We start from the raw sequence: 19,304 nt of genomic DNA, 5'->3' as shown, positions 1-19,304 counted from the left end.
GTGTGTCCAAGGGACTACAAGGGACTACACATATTTATGTGTAGTCCAAGGGACTACACATAAATATGGACTTTAATGATTTTTTAATGGTTACTAAAGGACGTATATTGATATCATCGAATGAACTTTTCTCCTCAGCAAAATACAGAAATCCACTCTAGGGATTGGACTATATATTTGGCTATATAATTATAAACCGATATTGATTGCATGGCTGCTAAAAGGCATATCATGTAGCAACTTTCAATCGGATCGGATGAAATTTGCTCCTCCATGAAGATCCAGCAGTCAAATCTTGGGATCGGTGTATATTGGGGACATATATAATTATGGGCCAATATGGACCAATTTGTGCATAGTTGCTCAAAAGGCATATATTGCTGATGAAATTCATGAGGCTCCAGAAGTCAAATGTGGTTTACATGGACTATATATCTAAGTTTCAAAGCGATAGCTTGTTTTGTTCGGAAGTTATCGTGATTCCAACAGACGGACGGATATCGCAAGATTGACTCAGAATCTTAGGGCGTTTTCGTTTCGCAAAAAATATGCTGCCCTGGTGTTACACTTCTTTTTCCCTCATTGCATTTTCGCTCAAATAATAGTGTCATTCCAAAGTTATTGTTAATTCATAATAGGGATAGAGGATCCAAAATTGATGACAGTGTCCTTTATTTATGGTAATCAATTTCGAGAATGTTGCACCTTTTTTCCCAATCGAAATCGCCATTATAATGATCAAGAATACACATACATACTTTATTGGACCTCATGCCAATATTTTGATGTGTTACAAACGGAATGCCAAAGTTACTATACCCACATCCACCGTAAGGAATACAAACTTAGCAAAAAAATTGCTTTGGGCTATTCCCCATCAAGTTATAATAAAATTCGTAACAAATATTTATAATTTTATGCCTTTTTTACTGATTTAGTTTCCACTGTAGCGGCTAAACTCGAACTTAATACTCACCTTTAACCACGATGCTCATTCATACTATTTTGAGGAATTGTACGACAAATTACTACTGCTTTATGCAATGCTATTGCACTAATTTGAACGGTTAATGAAATTTATTCTCATGTTTAGTTCATAAATATTTTGACACATATGTTCAGTAAAATCAATGACCATTTTCTTGTGTATATATCTAAAATTACCACTCTCAAGAAAACAATCCACCAAATGAGATGGAAAGACAAACGGAAATGACACCGATTGAAGAGTACAATGAAAGAGATATTGTCGTGAAGCCAAAGAGTGTTTATGTCTTAAAAAAAAGAATGCGAAGTAGTCCAAGGGACTACACATAAATATGGACTTTAATGATTTTTTAATGGTTACTAAAGGACGTATATTGATATCATCGAATGAACTTTTCTCCTCAGCAAAATACAGAAATCCACTCTAGGGATTGGACTATATATTTGGCTATATAATTATAAACCGATATTGATTGCATGGCTGCTAAAAGGCATATCATGTAGCAACTTTCAATCGGATCGGATGAAATTTGCTCCTCCATGAAGATCCAGCAGTCAAATCTTGGGATCGGTGTATATTGGGGACATATATAATTATGGGCCAATATGGACCAATTTGTGCATAGTTGCTCAAAAGGCATATATTGCTGATGAAATTCATGAGGCTCCAGAAGTCAAATGTGGTTTACATGGACTATATATCTAAGTTTCAAAGCGATAGCTTGTTTTGTTCGGAAGTTATCGTGATTCCAACAGACGGACGGATATCGCAAGATTGACTCAGAATCTTAGGGCGTTTTCGTTTCGCAAAAAATATGCTGCCCTGGTGTTACACTTCTTTTTCCCTCATTGCATTTTCGCTCAAATAATAGTGTCATTCCAAAGTTATTGTTAATTCATAATAGGGATAGAGGATCCAAAATTGATGACAGTGTCCTTTATTTATGGTAATCAATTTCGAGAATGTTGCACCTTTTTTCCCAATCGAAATCGCCATTATAATGATCAAGAATACACATACATACTTTATTGGACCTCATGCCAATATTTTGATGTGTTACAAACGGAATGCCAAAGTTACTATACCCACATCCACCGTAAGGAATACAAACTTAGCAAAAAAATTGCTTTGGGCTATTCCCCATCAAGTTATAATAAAATTCGTAACAAATATTTATAATTTTATGCCTTTTTTACTGATTTAGTTTCCACTGTAGCGGCTAAACTCGAACTTAATACTCACCTTTAACCACGATGCTCATTCATACTATTTTGAGGAATTGTACGACAAATTACTACTGCTTTATGCAATGCTATTGCACTAATTTGAACGGTTAATGAAATTTATTCTCATGTTTAGTTCATAAATATTTTGACACATATGTTCAGTAAAATCAATGACCATTTTCTTGTGTATATATCTAAAATTACCACTCTCAAGAAAACAATCCACCAAATGAGATGGAAAGACAAACGGAAATGACACCGATTGAAGAGTACAATGAAAGAGATATTGTCGTGAAGCCAAAGAGTGTTTATGTCTTAAAAAAAAGAATGCGAATTTTACATAGCAAAAAGTTTTTTCCTTGTCCAAATGTCATTAAAGTTTTCAATGAAGTCGTTTTACCCTTAAACATTTTAATATGTTTGTTTTGTTTTTTTTTTATACCCTCCACCATAGGATGGGGTATATAAACTTTGTCATTCCGTTTGTAACACATCGAAATATTGCTCTAAGACCCCATAAAGTATATATATTTTGGGTCGTGGTGAAATTCTAAGTCGATCTGAACATGTCCGTCCGTCCGTCCGTCTGTTGAAATCACGCAAACTTCCGAACGAAACAAGCTATCGACTTGAAACTTGGCACAAGTAGTTGTTATTGTTGTAGGTCGGATGGTATTGCAAACGGGCCATATCGGTCCACTTTTACGTATAGCCCCCATATAAACGGACCCCCAAATTTGGCTTACGGGGACTCTAAGAGAAGCAAATTTCATCCGATCCGTCTGCATTTGGTACATGGTGTAAGTATATGGTCTCTAACAACTATGCAAAAATTGGTCCACATCGGTCAAAAATTATATATAGCCCCCATATAAACCGATCCCCCGATTTGGCTTGCGGAGCCTCTAAGAGAAGCAAATTTCATCCGATCCGGTACATGGTGTTAATATATGGCCTCAAACACCCATGCAAAAATTGGTCGAAATCGGTCCGGAACCCCTTGGAAGAGCAAAATTCCGATTCGGTTGAAATTTGGTACGTGATGTTAGTATATGGTATCCAACAACCATGCAGGAATTGGTTCATATCAATCCATAATTATATATAGGCCCCATATAAACCGATCCCCAGATTTGACCTCCAGTGCCTTTTGGAGAAGCACAATTCATCCGATCTGGTTGAAGTTTGGTACGTGGTGGTAGTATAACACAGTTTAACAACCATGCCAAAAGTGGTCCATATCAGTCCATAATCATATATAGCCCCCTTGTCATTGAGCTTAACATGGAATCGGGCAGCACTCAGTGATAAGAGAGAAGTTCACCAATGTGGTATCACAATGGACTATTCAGTCCATTGTGAGTAAGTGAGCCTGATACATCGGGCTGCCACCTAACCTAACCTAAGCTAACATATATATCCCCCATAAAAACCGATCCCGAGATTCCGAGGTTTTGGAGCCTCTTGGAGGAGCAAATTACATCCGAGTCAGTGTAAATTTGTTACATTGTGCTAGTATATGGCCGTTAACAACCATGCCTAACTAGGTCCATATCGGTCTATAGTTATATATAGCCCTCAGATAAATCGATCCCCAATCACACAAAAATTGGTCCATAACAAGTTCATAATTGTATATAGCCCCCATATAAGCGACCCCTATATTTCAATTCTGGCTCTCTACCACGTATGGACTAACTCACAATTTAGAAAACGATGTTAAGAAGTTTTAATATACCACAAACCGAGTAATTCGATTGTGGATGACAGACTTTCGTAGAATTTCTACGCAATCCATGGTGGAGGGTACATAGGTTTCGGCCTGGCCGGACTTACGGCCGTATACACTTGTTTTTGTTTTAATAATATTATTTATTCATGATAATTCAATACAGTGTTAACAATTTATCGCCCCAGCGCCTTATAGGCTTATAGAGCTTTATCTGACAACTAACTAAAGTTCAACTATTATTTATAAGTTACCTGAATATTCAAATTCACAAAAATCTTCCAGATTTACTCTAATATACTCTTTCAAATTATTTTCAAAAGTAGATTTTCCTGAAATATTCCTCAGACTGTGAGGTAAAGTATTCCCATTAATAGTGGTCATTTTAGGATTGTCTGTAATCCTTAGCAATATTGAAGAGTGAATACTGACGCTATCACCTGGCAACGCGATGACTTATCTATCTTTTCATTTAAAAACTAGTTTCAATATGACTGAAAAGAGATACAATTTTGGAATACCCATAATTAACAACAAATTAATCATTTATTATGTATGGAGTTTACGAGTACTTAACCCATGTGATAATGACTATGTACGACTGTATCGGATAGGATGCATTAAATAAATCATAATTTCAATAATACCAAATAGTAGTGTCAATTTTAATTGTTTGTTAATTATCGTATAGTAGTTTTTGTACAGTTGTTGTTATAGAATCGAATTCGTCATTGACAGTGTTCCTTAACCTTGCCATAATCTCCACAATAGAATGAAAAGTATGATAAGTTTGTCATTCGGTTTATAATGTGCTGAAATGTTGATTTCCAAAAATATGTCCTAGAATATCATAAATTGGCAAAAAGTTCATATATGTTTACGTTTTTCTTTACAGAAAATTAGTTAGATAGCATCAGATGTTTTTTAATTCTAATATTAAATTCATAACGATTCGGGAAGAATATCGTAAATAGTAGTAACAGATCAACAAATTTCAGCCAGGCATTATGAAAATCTTATAAAAGTTAATTCGTTCTAGGTACATTTTCTCTGATAAAACAATGTATTTTCTTTTCATTATACTTAACCTAACTTTTCAAACCACCTGTCATACCAATAAACATTTAAAACTACATCTAATATGTACACAATACCCGACTTTGGAAAATATGATCATTTAGCAAAAAATTATTTTAAATTGTTTCACAAAGTCCTCGTTTCTATAACACCCTTCCATATTGCCGAATACCACTAGATTAGTAGAATTTATATAGTTGACTCTGCCCTTCACTGGATCTTCTCACTTGTTAAGAAAAAATATTTGTTGTTATTATCGAAAATTTAAAACCCCTTTTTTCACAAAGAATTTCTTATTACAGTTCACCATTCAATTGCCTTGGTATAGCGAAATTTTTTTATTTGTTTTCTATTTAATTTTTCTGATATCATTTAATTCGGTGACTAATCAATTCTTTGACTTTTGTTCTAGGCCCATTTTAATTTGCCACTAGCACTATTTCCATTCACTGAAACACAACACAAGGATTTAATTTTCATACATATGTCACTAGAGCCAAGCTAATTTTGCAATCATTTAAACGAATATTTCACTATTTCAATTCGTTACACGACATGAGGAAGATCAAGCCGCTTCGATTGATTTCAATCGAATGAAGACTAAGAGAGAAGATTTTCTCCAATCAGCCTCTCAAATATCAATTCAATCAAGCACTTCATTCAAAACATCAAAATCAAAACCATATTTGGAGTGGTGGCAGTAATGGTGGTTGTGGATCAATTAAATATGAATAAATTAAAATAAAAACAGAATTTTAACACTACCATAAATAAAAATAGGCTTTACTGGGCAAGCTAAATGAAATGGAATAAAACTTATAGCATCTACTAAATCATTCAGAGGAAAGCCCAAACCCATCAAAAAACAATCCATAAAAAAGTCTACCCTACAAAACAATCCACTTTCTGACGAATTCAGTCTTATTTACAATGGGTCAAAACAAAAACAAAATACCGAGTCTTTTGTTTCCAATTTGAAGATTTTTTGCCCTTTCTGATCTATATATCTCTTTCTCTCCATCTCTTTCCCGCATCTCTTATTTTTTTAATTCGCAGTTCTTATGGGGTTTAAACGATTTCTATTTTCTTTCTTTACACCTTTTGCTGTGCTCGTTATGTGGTTGTGCTCTGCTTTTAGCTAGGGTTCTTTGATTTCTCCTGCTTTAATGAATTATGCGAAATTTTTACAGCTCATAATGAAGCTGCTAAGACAAAAACTACACAACGCCAGCGAAGATGTGCGCATGCGTAGAAGACCTGGCTATTATGTTAACATTGTTAACGATGTATGCGTGTGTGTGTCTTGGCTATCTGTGTTACCACATTGAAAGTGCCAAATCTTTCAATGCGATTGTGTCGGAGTCGGCATCGTTATTTGTTATGGTGTGAAACTCTACTCTCGTAGCCACCAGTGAAAAAGAAGAAAAAAATAAGAATTACAAATTATAAAGTTTGGGGTCGATCGAATGGATCGCTGGATTGAATCAATTTGTCCGTCCGTCTGTCTGGCCATCTCTTACTCTCGCTGGGTCTTTCTCGATGACTCTCAACCACCCTGAATTGTGTATAAATAGTAAGAAATAGTTCTGTGACTACAACATTCTACCTTCAGAGTTACTACTGTAAGCATATTCAGCTCTGCATACAGTGTGTAAAGTCAGTGGTTTAGTTTGGACTGATAATTTTAATTTAACATAGAAAAATGGTAGGTTTGAGAAACTCCTGCAGCTTCCGCTCTCACAAAATGGATTACTTGGTGTTAAGGAGAGTGATTAATTGATTGTCCTTCTCTCTCCCCCTCTCTATCTATTACAGAAACTCTTCTTAGTAGTTTTTGCTGTTATTGCAGCAGTAGCTGCCGATGTCAGCCATTTGCCATCCAATGAATACTTGCCTCCCCAACAAGAAGCCGCTCCAGCTCCCACCAACGAATACTTGCCCCCTGTGCAAGAAGCTCCCGTTGCCGCTGAACCTGCCCCAGCCCATGAATTGGCCGATGATGGTTACCGTTACAAGACTCATCGTCGCGTTGTCTACCGTCGCAACCGTCGTGATGTCAGCCACTTGCCTTCCAACGAGTACTTGCCCCCAGCCCAAGAGGCTCAAGTTGTTGAGGCTGCTGCCCCTGTTGAGCAATATGCTGCACCCGTAGAAGAAGCTGCCCCCGCCCACGAATTGGCCGATGATGGTTACCGTTACAAGACCCACCGTCGTGTTGTCTACCGTCGCAATCGTCGTGATGTCAGCAACGAATACTTGCCCCCAGTCCAAGAGCAACAGTCTGTCGAAATTGTCGAAGAGCCCGTTGTCGTGAATGTTCAAGAAGAAGCTGCCCCCGCCCATGAATTGGCCGATGATGGTTACCGTTACAAGACACACCGTCGTGTTGTCTACCGCCGTAATCGTCGTGATGTCAGCCACTTGCCTTCCAACGAATACTTGCCTCCCCAAGAAGAAGCCGCTCCCGCTCCCACCAACGAATACTTGCCCCCTGTGCAAGAACAACAAGAAGCTGCTCCCGCCCATGAATTGGCCGATGATGGTTACCGTTACAAGACACACCGTCGCGTTGTTTACCGTCGCAACCGTCGTGATGTCAGCCACTTGCCTTCCAACGAATACTTGCCCCCAGCCCAAGAGGCTCAAGTTGTTGAGGCTGCTGCCCCTGTTGAGCAATATGCTGCCCCCGTAGAAGAAGCTGCCCCCGCCCACGAATTGGCCGATGATGGTTACCGTTACAAGACCCACCGTCGTGTTGTCTACCGTCGCAACCGTCGTGATGTCAGCCACTTACCTTCCAACGAATACTTGCCTCCAGCCCAAGAAGCCCAAACTGTTGAAGTTGCTGCCCCTGTTGAACAATATGCTGCTCCCGTAGAAGAAGCTGCCCCAGCCCATGAATTGGCCGATGATGGTTACCGTTACAAGACCCACCGTCGTGTTGTCTACCGTCGCAACCGTCGTGATGTTAGCCACTTGCCTTCCAACGAATACTTGCCCCCAGCACAAGAAGCTCAAGCTGTTGAAGCTGCTGCTCCCGCCGTTGAATACGCCGTCGCTGAAGAAGCTGCCCCTGCCCACGAATTAGCCGATGATGGTTACCGTTACAAGACCCACCGTCGCGTAGTCTACCGTCGCAACCGTCGTGATGTCAGCAACGAATACTTGCCCCCCGTACAAGAAGCTCAAGTTGCCGAAGCCCCCGTTGAGCAATATGCTGCTGCCGCTGAAGAAGCTGCCCCCGCCCACGAATTGGCCGATGACGGTTACCGTTACAAGACCCACCGTCGCGTAGTCTACCGTCGCAACCGTCGCGATGTCAGCAACGAATACTTGCCCCCTGTACAAGAAGCCCAAGCTGCTGCCCCAGCCCCAGTTGCCGCCCCCACCAACGAATACTTGCCCCCTGTGCAACAACAAGAAGCTGCCCCCGCTCACGAATTGGCCGATGATGGTTACCGTTACAAGACCTTGCGTCGCGTAGTCTACCGCCGCCACTAGAGATTTCTATGCCAAGAGTTCCCTAGCAAGCCCACGATATATTCCCCCAGATTTTCCTGGGAGAAAGGTCTTAGCACTATTTTAAGGATTTAAGATTCTTTTCTCAATTGTTTTAGCGAACCATGTTCGGAAGCCAATCGATCTTGTCTCGAAACTATGAGAAAGCAAATAAACACATAAAACAAAAACCCCCTAAAAACCTAAAATAATCCATGAGTTTTTATTTCGTGGCCCAACCAATTGGCTTTTAATTGAAAAATTCTAATTGGTGATGCCATTAGTTTCTACTTAGGGTAGTTAACTGGCTGCCTGACTTGTTGGTTGGTACTACATCAGAAAACAAGTTCGGCATAAAACATTCCCAAACCGGCTAGAAATAGGAATGTGATGAGGCTTCTACACGAAAGCCTTGCAAAGAAACCAAAATAAAAACTCGAAGAACGCCTCAAATTATAGAAATCCAAAGTAGCCATAAATAATTATGATTGCAATTTGTGAAGAATTTATGCAAATCCTCCTGTTCCATTGTATCACAGGCTGGGTATAAAAAGATGCAATTGCCCTGGACAATGTATCATTTTCTTTTGGATTCTAAAGCCGACAGGAGATCGACTCTTATAACAATGGTTAGTTATCAACTCAAAGGGGGATTGTAGTCCCCGAAAAGGATATAAACCATTTGGATTACCAATTAATCGCTCTTATTTTTCAGAAACTCTTTATTGCTCTATTCGCTGTGGTTGCTGTGGCATCCGCTGATGTCAGCCATGTAGTAAACAAATACTTGCCACCCCATGAGGGTCATGCCTCGGCTCCAGCTCCTTCCTTTGCTGCTCCAGCTGCTTCATACTCTGCTCCAGCTCCCTCATATGCTGCACCAGCTCCATCCTATTCGGCTCCAGCTCCATCCTATTCGGCTCCAGCTCCAGCTGCTTCAGCCCCAGCTCCTTCCTATTCTGCCCCAGCTCCTTCCTACTCTGCTCCAGCTCCTTCCTACTCTGCTCCAGCTGCTTCTGCACCTGCACCATCATACTCTGCCCCAGCTCCTTCCTTCTCGGCTCCAGCTGCAGCTGCTTCCTACTCAGCTCCTTCATACTCGGCTCCCGCTGCCTCTGCTCCAGCTCCTTCATACTCTGCACCAGTTGAGTCCTACTCCGCCGAAGCTTCCGCCCCAGCTCACACCTATTCCGATGCTGAGGGTTACCGCTACAAGACAAACCGTCGTGTTGTCTACCGTCACCGTCATCGTCGTGGCGTAAACACTGAATACTTGCCCCCTGTCCAAGGTGCCGCCTCTGCCCCAACCAGTGAATATTTGCCTCCAGCTGCCTCAGCCCCAGCTCCATCCTACTCTGCCCCAGCTCCATCATACTCTGCTCCAGCTCCATCTTACTCTGCTCCAGCTCCTTCATATTCAGCTCCAGCCCCTGCCTATTCTGCTCCAGCTCCATCCTATTCTGCCCCTGCTGCTGAAACCTATGAAGTTGCTGCTTCTGCCCCTGCTACCGATTTCTCCTCTGCCGATGGTTACCGTTACAAGACAGCCCGTCGTCGCGTCTACCGTCTCCGTCATCGTTTTTAAATTGTGAATAATTTTCTAAGAAATCGAAGCTACAATTTATCGATCTAGAAATATCAAAGATTAGTAAAATTGTTTTGTTATGATTCCCATGAATGGGAAGCAAATAAAAAAGTGGAAAATAAAAAAAAAACATTGTTTTATGTATTCATAGATTATTCTTGGGCAATCAGAGGAACTAGTCTCTTTATATCGTTCGTTCTATATAGTTCATATGATCAAAGTCAATCAATCAGCTGTTGACTCTATGTCTCTGATGTTGTCAAACAGCTTGAAGCCCAGGGCAGACAAACATTTCGGCGGCAAACCATGGGTAGTCCAACAGGATTCCGAACCATCGCATTCACCACGTGTCAACCAAAAATAGCTACTAAAATCTCCAGCTCTCAATTCGTCAAACTTTTGCGCCTGGGTTATTTCAAAGAGTAAGGTTAGTACCAAACCATATCAAAGTGTCGATAATCTAAAGGTAGCGCTTCGCCGGGAATGCGTGTGATGGCTTTGTCTTCCATTTACTTCCATTATTTTACTTGCAGCATGCTATCTAGGTATCTCTTTCTAAACAAATATATGTTTATAGGCTGTTTCCAAATTAATAGTTCTTTTCCGCTGTCCAATGCATAGAAAATATCAAAAAAAAAAAAAATGAAATGTCCAAATGTACCACATATTTGAAAAACTTATTGTGCTTAAAAAGTTTTTCTAAACTGCTAAACCAATTTATGGCTAATTATGTTACACCCTCAAAAAAATCGCTTCTCTAACATATGTTCCAAACATATTTTGCAGGAAGCACATATATTTTTGGATACTGCCGAAACATTGATATGTTTGGTTTATGTGAACATATTATATGTTTGGAAGCTTTTTGAGTCCAAAAATATTATATGCTTGGAAGAATTTTCCCCAAAGAAGATTGTGCTCATTCCCTCACATAATTTTCACTTCCACGATTTTTTTTAGTTCTTGGCACCTTTTTCTGTAATACAAATAATGTTGAAGATATTATTCAATTTTATAAATTGTTTAAATTTTACCTTTCGCCTGGACGGAGAATCGAACCGAGGACCAAACAGTTTGTAAGCCAACATACTATCCACTGGGCTACGTAGCTGTTATAGTCACCAGTAGACAATTATCGTTATAAGTTACATTTATATAGCATACTTTGAAGCGCCCACGAACCCATGCAAACATAACATTATTTAACATAAACATACATTTGTTGGCCACGTGGAGCAGTGGTTAGCATGTCTGCCTTGCATACAAAGGGTCGTGGGTTCAATCCCTGCTCCGACCGAACTTTTTTTATTTTTTATTTTAATTTACACATTTATATTTATACTATATTAATTTTTTATAATGAAACTACGAAATGTGGGTTATTAAAGATTTACAGTCAGAAAATAACAGTGCTTGGTATAAACGAAATTTACTGAGCTTTTGGATAAAATATTTTTTATTTTTTATTGCAAAAATAACAATTTGTAACAAAAAACTGTTTTTGGTATAAAGGTTTGAAATTTTGGAATTTTTTTGAAATTTCTTTTAACGAACCAAGAAAAAAATTGTGCCCATAATGCCAAAATGATAAACAAACCACATGCTGCTCTCAAGACAAAATACATGCTGTTTTTTTTTTTTCAAATGTCTATTCTCTTTACTCCGAATACTCATTCTAATATTCAAATTATATAATATTTAGACTTAAGCATATCAAATTTTTGGCCTTATCATAAAATAGTTTTCCGAAACAACATACAAGCGGTTTCACAGAAATTGCTCTCTTTTGATTCTCTCGCTGTGTTATGTTGATATTTTTGGTCAACCCTCCCGGTTTCCATCTCTATTTCTTTCTCTATACTCTCTCTCTCTGTCGCTCTTTGAATAAAATATCACAACATATATATGTTTAGTCGAAATTTGTAAATTTATGTTTACATTCACACATTTTATTTTTATGAAACATTCACGCCCCAAACATAATATATTCTAACATATTAACATATGTGTCCCAAACATTTAGTGTTAGTTTAGGAACATTACATGTTTGCACTTAAATATATTGTGTTTAAAAGTTGTGCCGGAAACACATTTTGTTTATATCGGAACATATGAAAAACATATTTTTCTAACAGTGTAGGTTAGGTTGAAAAGAGGATCCAAGTTTCCCTGTCTCAAATGTTTTGTCCCAAGGTCTCATCATCCCCAACACACGCTACTATTCGGTATAGATGTGCTCTCAATTCTAGGTGCCCGCTCATTATTGGTAAGGCCTTCTTGACTCTCGTCTTAATCTCCTTTAGTAGTTCTCCAGACTTTTTCTTGTCTAGCCACCCCACAGTAGTTTCGTCGTCCTTCTGACCACTACATTGATCCACATCGCTTTATGTGTCGACCGTGTTGCATTCTCTAAGTTCACTTAGACGCTTATGCGTCCTAATTCTTACCGCCAGTTCATTTGCCTATACATTTCCTCTTATTCCGGCGTGCCCCGACCATGGTTGCGATTCGAGCCAAAATTAATGCACCAAAATTTTGCCAAATAAAATATCTTATGTAGCAGTTTTCGATCAAATCCCAGCAAAAACTCTCATTACCAGGTAATCTTGTAGGTAAGCCTTTTTAAAAATTAATAACCACTTATTAATTGGCATCGCTTCGGATTACATTTACATACGCATGTCCTAGAAGGAAAGTACTTCTCCCCAGGCATACTTTCGGCCATAAAATAAGTAGTGCATTTAAAGCATATAATCACCTAATATGTAATGACTTATTCGTAGATACACCAAAGTTTGCAAAATAGCCACTTATTGTCTCAGCCAACCAAATCTCGAAAATATTGATTTCTATCGCCGATTACAATGGATCAAAATATGGCGAGTGATGCTGTAATAGGAGAACTACTTGAATAGAAACGAATATTGTATAAATAATCAAAAAATCTAATAAATAGTCTAGTCACGCAAATTAATTTCACACTTAAAATAGAAATAAATTTAGGTTGCTTAAGGGAGTTGGATTCGTGAATTACGTTATAATATATCCAATAGCCAATACACATTAGGTTCGAATCTACTAAAAGTGGATTTTAAGTCTCTTTTTTATAAGGCAAATGGCATTTGAAATTTAGTTTAAGCGCATTTTGAAAGTGTAATGTGAATGAGGTATAAGAAAGCATTGCACCACGGGAGCCACCGTGGTGCAATGGTTAGCATGCCCGCCAAAAAGTTTTTCAGCGGTGGATTATCCCACCTCAGTAATGCTGGTGACATTTCTGAGGGTTTCAAAGCTTCTCTAAGTGGTTTCACTGGAATGTGGAACGCCGTTCGGACTCGGCTATAAAAAGAAGGTCCCTTGTCATTGAGCTTAACATGGAATCGGGCAGCACTCAGTGATAAGAGAGAAGTTCACCACTGTGGTATCACAATGGACTGAATAGTCTAAGTGAGCCTGATACATCGGGCTGCCACATAACCTAACCTAACCTATTTATTTAAAACATAATATGACAATGTCATTAAACACAATTATTATGAAATATTTCTTAACGGAAAATTTTTCAGAATTACCATTACATTACATATTCTTTTTGATTTTTTATGTAAGTGCTCGATTATGTGAATAATTATACCTAATGGTAGCATCATTTATTCTATTTTATTAATTCGTTAACTACAACTGCCTAAAAATTTGAGAACAACAATTCGAAAATTACCGAGAAGTATTTATTTTTGTCATTACAAGTTAGTCATTATAACTCGCCGCAATGTAATGCAACGTGTAATAACAGTTTTACTCCTGGTAATGTCAATTGTAATGAGATGTGGTTACCTAGTTTTTGCTGGGATGTTTGGGGTTATTATAAAAGAAAGTGTTTATTTATTTATATTTAGAAGATTTTTTTTTTTGGTTTTAGAAGGTTATTTATTATTTTATGAACACTACTAATAGCGACTATTTATTTGGGTGTATACACCCACAATTTGTCAAAATTTTGCCAAAATTTTATTTCTTTAGAAAGAAATTTTATTTCTGTAGAAAATTTTGTCAAAATTTTATTTCTACACAGAAAAAAAGTTAACTATATAAATAGCTATAAAATAGCAAGAATGAACTGCATCTTGCGAAAATTGAATTAAATTACACTCCACATTTTGAGATTTTCACAAAGCTTTGTTAAAAAAAAATAATAATACTGCCCTGGTGTGCTTTCTAACTACAACTCAAGGAATTACGAGAGGATGTAGATGAAAAACTGAACTAAAAGTACAGAAATAAATCATTGGCACCAAATCATGACCATTTTAACCATACTGTAGTTCATTCTTACTATTTGTGGGAATCTTTTGTGTTGGGTCATAATGAACTTATGTGTGCGGTCATTGAAATGTATACCCACATTTAGTTCATAAGATGATTGAGACATACTTAGAAAAGGAAAATTTCATTGGGCTGTGGAAAATTTCGAAAAAAATAATTATAATTTTTCTGCAATAAAAATAAGTTAATTAGTCAAAATTTTGTTTCTATAGAAAAAATTGTCAAAATTGTATTTCTGTGGCAATCGTGGTCTCGGCACCCACATGATACGGATTCCGCCGTATTCCACATATTCGTTAATCATTCTTTTGCATTCTAATACAGTTCGCGGCAAATATGCGACCAGTCCCAACTGGTCCTCGCATCCATCTTAGATTCCACGATGTAACAGTTATTTTCCTCTGGTATCTCTTCTGGGGTCTGCTATAATGTTATAGACGTCAGAATGTCACACTCGGCAGCTATGACCACCTCAAGTATTGTTACCTGAGGATTGTTACAGCAAACGCTATTTTAAACACTGTCCCCTATTATTCTTTAATGGCGTGTAATGTTTTGTGTTTCCGTCCATTCTCTCGTCCATGACTGATTATCTGGGCACAGGTTTCTTTCAATCTCACTCTAACCTTCACAGAAAAATATTTCGTAAACGCTAAATTGTAATGCTAATTCAATTCGAATGAAGTTCAAAGAAAAAATTATTCGATTCACACTATTCTTTGCCCACAGTTGTATGTTGAACTTATACTCCCATTGTAATACTACTGGTAAAAATTTTGAATTTTTGTCCAGTTTTTTAGCTTTTTTCGCCTTTGGGCATTTTGAATGTCGAAGAATATATTTTGAGATTTAATAGGGCACCTAGATTTAACTGTGTCAGTATTAAATATTCGATTTGATTGTTATTCAAACAAAATGTCATTTGCATTTATTCAATTAATCTTAAAGTAACAATTAAACGAATGAATGAACATCGTATTCTTTACTTGAGTCATTTTGGTACATAATTGCATGATAAAGCTTATAGAGAATGAAAATTAGTTACTATCTAATATCTACTAGAAGTCTAGCTGTTATCAATTTCAAGATTTCTATATTTAGCAGATGCTAATGCATTAATGGCAAAAATCAATAAAAAAAAACCTACAAAAACATTTATTTGATTCTTTGGCGAGCGAAGGAGGGGGAAAAAGGAATTTTGGCAAAATTAATAATTTATTAGTTGAGTGAATAATGACATGGTGTTCGTACGAACTGTCATTATTTTTTTTTCGGTTTTCGACATTAAATTCAATTGATTTTTTTTTGAGTCATAGCAAACCGGTCATTGGTCTCATAGACCAGAAAATCTAAGTCGATTCACCACCACCTGCATTAAAAATCTCCTAAAGAAACGAAAATGCTTTCATAAATAAAAAAAAAAACAAATGAAAACAATTCTAGGAAACCTAATTCTAATGACATAAAAGTGTGAGAAAAGTAAAATTGCATATTAATTGGATGAGGTGATATTATGAGATATTGCAATGGCTTATCCATTGATTTTGCTATGAATTTCAATTACACTCTTATGATATAACTCTCGCTTGCCGGTGCCAAAATAATAAACGAACTAGCTGGACCACCACCACCATCATTATTCTGTGAGGGGAAGCTTCAAACCGGCTAGCCCAAAACGAATCACATCTTGCCTTCTGACTACAAATGACTCGACAACACGAAGACTATACACTAAATTATAAATGAAACAGAAATAAATAATTATGATTGCAGTTTCGGAAACTGAATTTTATGCTAATCCCACTCGCCAAACAATCACCAAGACCCAAGTATATAAAGATGCATTTGTTCTAGGTAGAACATCATTCTCTTCTTAATTCCCATCAACGATAGAAAATACAAGTCAACACAAGAAAATGGTTAGTAATGTCTTAAAGGATACGAGGGCAAACAGCCACACAAGGATATACGAAGGATATACCCACACCCATACACACTGACGATGATTTGGATACTTATTTCACCTATCCCAATCAATTAATCAATTTAATATCCTGTTTTCTTTTTTTGTTTTGTAGAAAATCTTCATTGCGTTATTCGCTTTGGTGGCCATTGCTGCCGCTGATGTTAGTCATCTTAGCAGCAAATATTTGCCACCCCATGAAGGTCATGCCTCAGCTCCTGTAGAGACATATGCTGCTCCAGCTCCATCGTACTCTGCACCTGTCGAAACTTATTCTGCTCCAGCACCTGCTGCCTCAGCTCCTGCTGTTTCCTATTCTGCACCTGCTGAAACTTATGCCGCTGCTGCACCTGCTGTTTCTTATGCTGCTCCAGATGCTGGTGCCTCATATTCTGCTGAAGCTTCTGCTCCTGCTCACAGCTATTCCGATGCTGAAGGTTATCGCTACAAGACCAACCGTCGTGTAGTCTACCGTCGTCATCGTCGTGGTGCTCCATCAAGCGAATATTTGCCCCCTGTAGAAGGTGCTGCCTCTGCTCCATCTAGTGAATACTTGCCTCCAGCTGCCTCTGCCCCAGCTCCTTCTTATGCTGCCCCAGCTCCTTCTTATTCCGCCCCAGCTGCCAGTGAATCATACGAAGTTGCTGCTTCAGCTCCTGCCCACGATTTCTCCGCTGCCGATGGCTATCGTTACAAGACCAATCGTCGTGTCGTCTATCGTCGTCATCGTCGTGATGTAAGCACTGAATATTTGCCCCCTGTACAAGGTGCCGCTTCTGCTCCATCCAGCGAATACTTGCCCCCAGCTGCCTCAGCACCCGCTCCTTCATATGCTGCCCCAGCTCCTGCCTATTCTGCCCCAGCTCCTTCCTACTCTGCTCCAGCTCCTGCTGCTTCAGAATCCTATGAAGTTGCTGCTTCAGCTCCTGCTCACGATTTCTCTGCTGCTGATGGCTACCGTTACAAAACCAATCGTCGTGTGGTTTACCGTCGTCATCGTCGTGATGTAAACACTGAATATTTGCCCCCTGTACAAGGAGCCGCTTCCGCTCCATCCAGTGAATACTTGCCCCCAGCTGCCTCAGCTCCCGCTCCATCATATGCTGCTCCAGCTCCTGCCTATTCCGCCCCATCTCCTTCCTACTCTGCTCCAGCTCCTGCTGCTTCAGAATCCTATGAAGTTGCTGCTTCTGCTCCTGCTCACGATTTCTCTGCTGCTGATGGCTACCGTTACAAGACTGCCCGTCGTCGTGTTTACCGTGCCCGCCGTCGTTTCTAAACTGTAAAATTGTTTGGATAATGACATAAACGTATTAGGTACAAATTTTCTCTATAACCAACGATTAGTTAAATTATTTTACTTGATCTCCATTCTTAGTGAATGGATATTCAATTAATAAAACAAAATTTAAAAAAAAAATTTTTTTTTTTTTAATATCCCTCATATTACAAAAATTTGGTTATGAAATCTAATGTTAGAGACAAGTTTACTCAGACCAAAAAGTTTTGTCTCTACTTTAAATAGTTTGGTATTAGTTGTGCACTGTTAGAAAAATATGTTTTTCATATGTTCCTATATAAACAAAATGTGTTTCGGGCACGATTTTAAACCACAATATATTTAAGTGCGAACATGTAATTTTCCTAAACTAACACTAAATGTTTGGGACATCTATGTTAATATGTTAGAATATATTATGTTTGGGGCATGAATGTTTCATAAAAATCATATGTGTGAATACAAACATATATAAATTTACAAATTTCAACTAAACATACATATGTTGTGATATTTTATTCAAAGCGACAGAGAGAGTATAGAGAGAAATAGAGATGGAAACCGGGAGAGTTGACGAAAGATATCAATATAACACAGCAAAAGAGTCAAAAGAGAACAATTTCTGTGAAACCGCTTGTATGTTGTTTCGGAAAACTGTTTTATGATAAGGCCAAAAATTTGATATGTTTAAGTCTAAATATTATTTAATTTGAATAAAGAGAATATACATTCTGAACCAAGAGAATAGACATTTGAAAAACAAACAGCTTATGTTTTCGCCTTGAGAGCAGCATTTTATGTATGTGTGGACATGTGTTTTGTTTATCATTTTGGCATTATTTTTTTCTTGGTTCGTTAAAAGAAATCAGGGGTCTTCATAAAAATAACGAAAGGGCACTATACTCTTTTTAGAGTTGGGACGGTAAAAAGAAATAAGGAGGAAATAGTGAAAAATTACACAGTAAAATGTAAAAAAACAAAGTTTAGTTTCACTTTATTAAAAAGTAGTCCACGAGGAGTTGACGGATACCATCAAATATAAAAGCGGGCATTAAGTTCGACTTTTACAGCTAAAACAATTTAAAAAGTTTATTTTCTTTAAAATGAATTATTAAAGAAAAATAAAAGGAATTTTAGAGCGATGGTGTTAAATGCTAGTAAAAAACTGTTCACTCCTAAATAAATTTATGTTTATATTATAAAATTATGTATGTATGTTTATACTCGACTCCACGTTCTTCTTTTGTTAGTTTTTGAATTCCTTCCAAATTTTAAAGTTTTGTACAAAAACAGTTTTTTATTACAAGATTGTTATTTTTGCAATAAAAAATAATTTTTTATCCAAAAATCAGTCAATTTCGTTTATATCAAGCACTGTTACTGACTATAAATCTTTAATAACACACATTTCGAAGTTTCCTTTAAAAAAAATTAATATAGTATAAATATAAATGTGTAAATTAAAAAAAAAAAAAAAAAAATTCGGTCGGAGCAGGGATTGAACCCACGACCCTTTGCATGCAAGGCAGACATGCTAACCACTGCTCCACGTGGCAAACAAATGTATGTTTCTGTTAAATAATGTTATGTTTGCATGGGCTCGTGGGCGCTGCAAACTATGCTATATAAATGTAAC

General features: G+C 37.7%; 2 protein-coding genes across 3 annotated transcripts; both read left to right on the top strand.

The window, feature by feature from the left end:
* The first annotated feature begins 6,636 nt into the window (after positions 1-6,636).
* LOC142235009 (uncharacterized) lies at positions 6,637-8,730 on the top strand. Its single transcript, XM_075306230.1, has 2 exons — positions 6,637-6,725; positions 6,836-8,730. The coding sequence occupies exons 1-2, from the start codon at positions 6,723-6,725 to the stop codon at positions 8,519-8,521; spliced, it is 1,689 nt and encodes a 562-aa protein (XP_075162345.1). The 5' UTR covers positions 6,637-6,722; the 3' UTR covers positions 8,522-8,730.
* A 386-nt stretch (positions 8,731-9,116) lies between these two features.
* On the top strand, positions 9,117-17,809 carry LOC142235010 (uncharacterized). 2 transcript variants are annotated; one of them, XM_075306232.1, is made up of 4 exons: positions 9,117-9,147; positions 9,234-9,543; positions 9,844-9,950; positions 16,616-17,809. In XM_075306232.1, the coding sequence occupies exons 1-4, from the start codon at positions 9,145-9,147 to the stop codon at positions 17,666-17,668; spliced, it is 1,473 nt and encodes a 490-aa protein (XP_075162347.1). In that variant the 5' UTR covers positions 9,117-9,144; the 3' UTR covers positions 17,669-17,809. The 2 variants fall into 2 exon arrangements, with proteins under 2 accessions (XP_075162347.1, XP_075162346.1); XM_075306231.1 differs by lacking the exons at positions 9,117-9,147; positions 9,234-9,543; positions 9,844-9,950 and adding an exon at positions 16,317-16,345 and having other exon boundaries at positions 16,505-17,809.
* The last annotated feature ends 1,495 nt before the right edge of the window (positions 17,810-19,304 follow it).

This window comes from Haematobia irritans, chromosome 4 (genome assembly GCF_050003625.1).
Source record: "Haematobia irritans isolate KBUSLIRL chromosome 4, ASM5000362v1, whole genome shotgun sequence".
Lineage (NCBI taxonomy): Eukaryota > Metazoa > Arthropoda > Insecta > Diptera > Muscidae > Haematobia > Haematobia irritans.
The sequence above is the reverse complement of the archived record's forward strand: the minus strand, read 5'-3'. Positions and strand labels throughout refer to the sequence as shown.

Excerpts from the sequence above, each read along its gene's own strand:
- LOC142235010 (XM_075306232.1), top strand. Across the intron at positions 9,544-9,843 it reads TCCAGCTGCTTCTGCACCTG|CAGCTGCCTCAGCCCCAGCT; the intron begins CACCATCATACT and ends AATATTTGCCTC. Across the intron at positions 9,951-16,615 it reads CATATTCAGCTCCAGCCCCT|ACATATGCTGCTCCAGCTCC; the intron begins GCCTATTCTGCT and ends GCTCCTGTAGAG.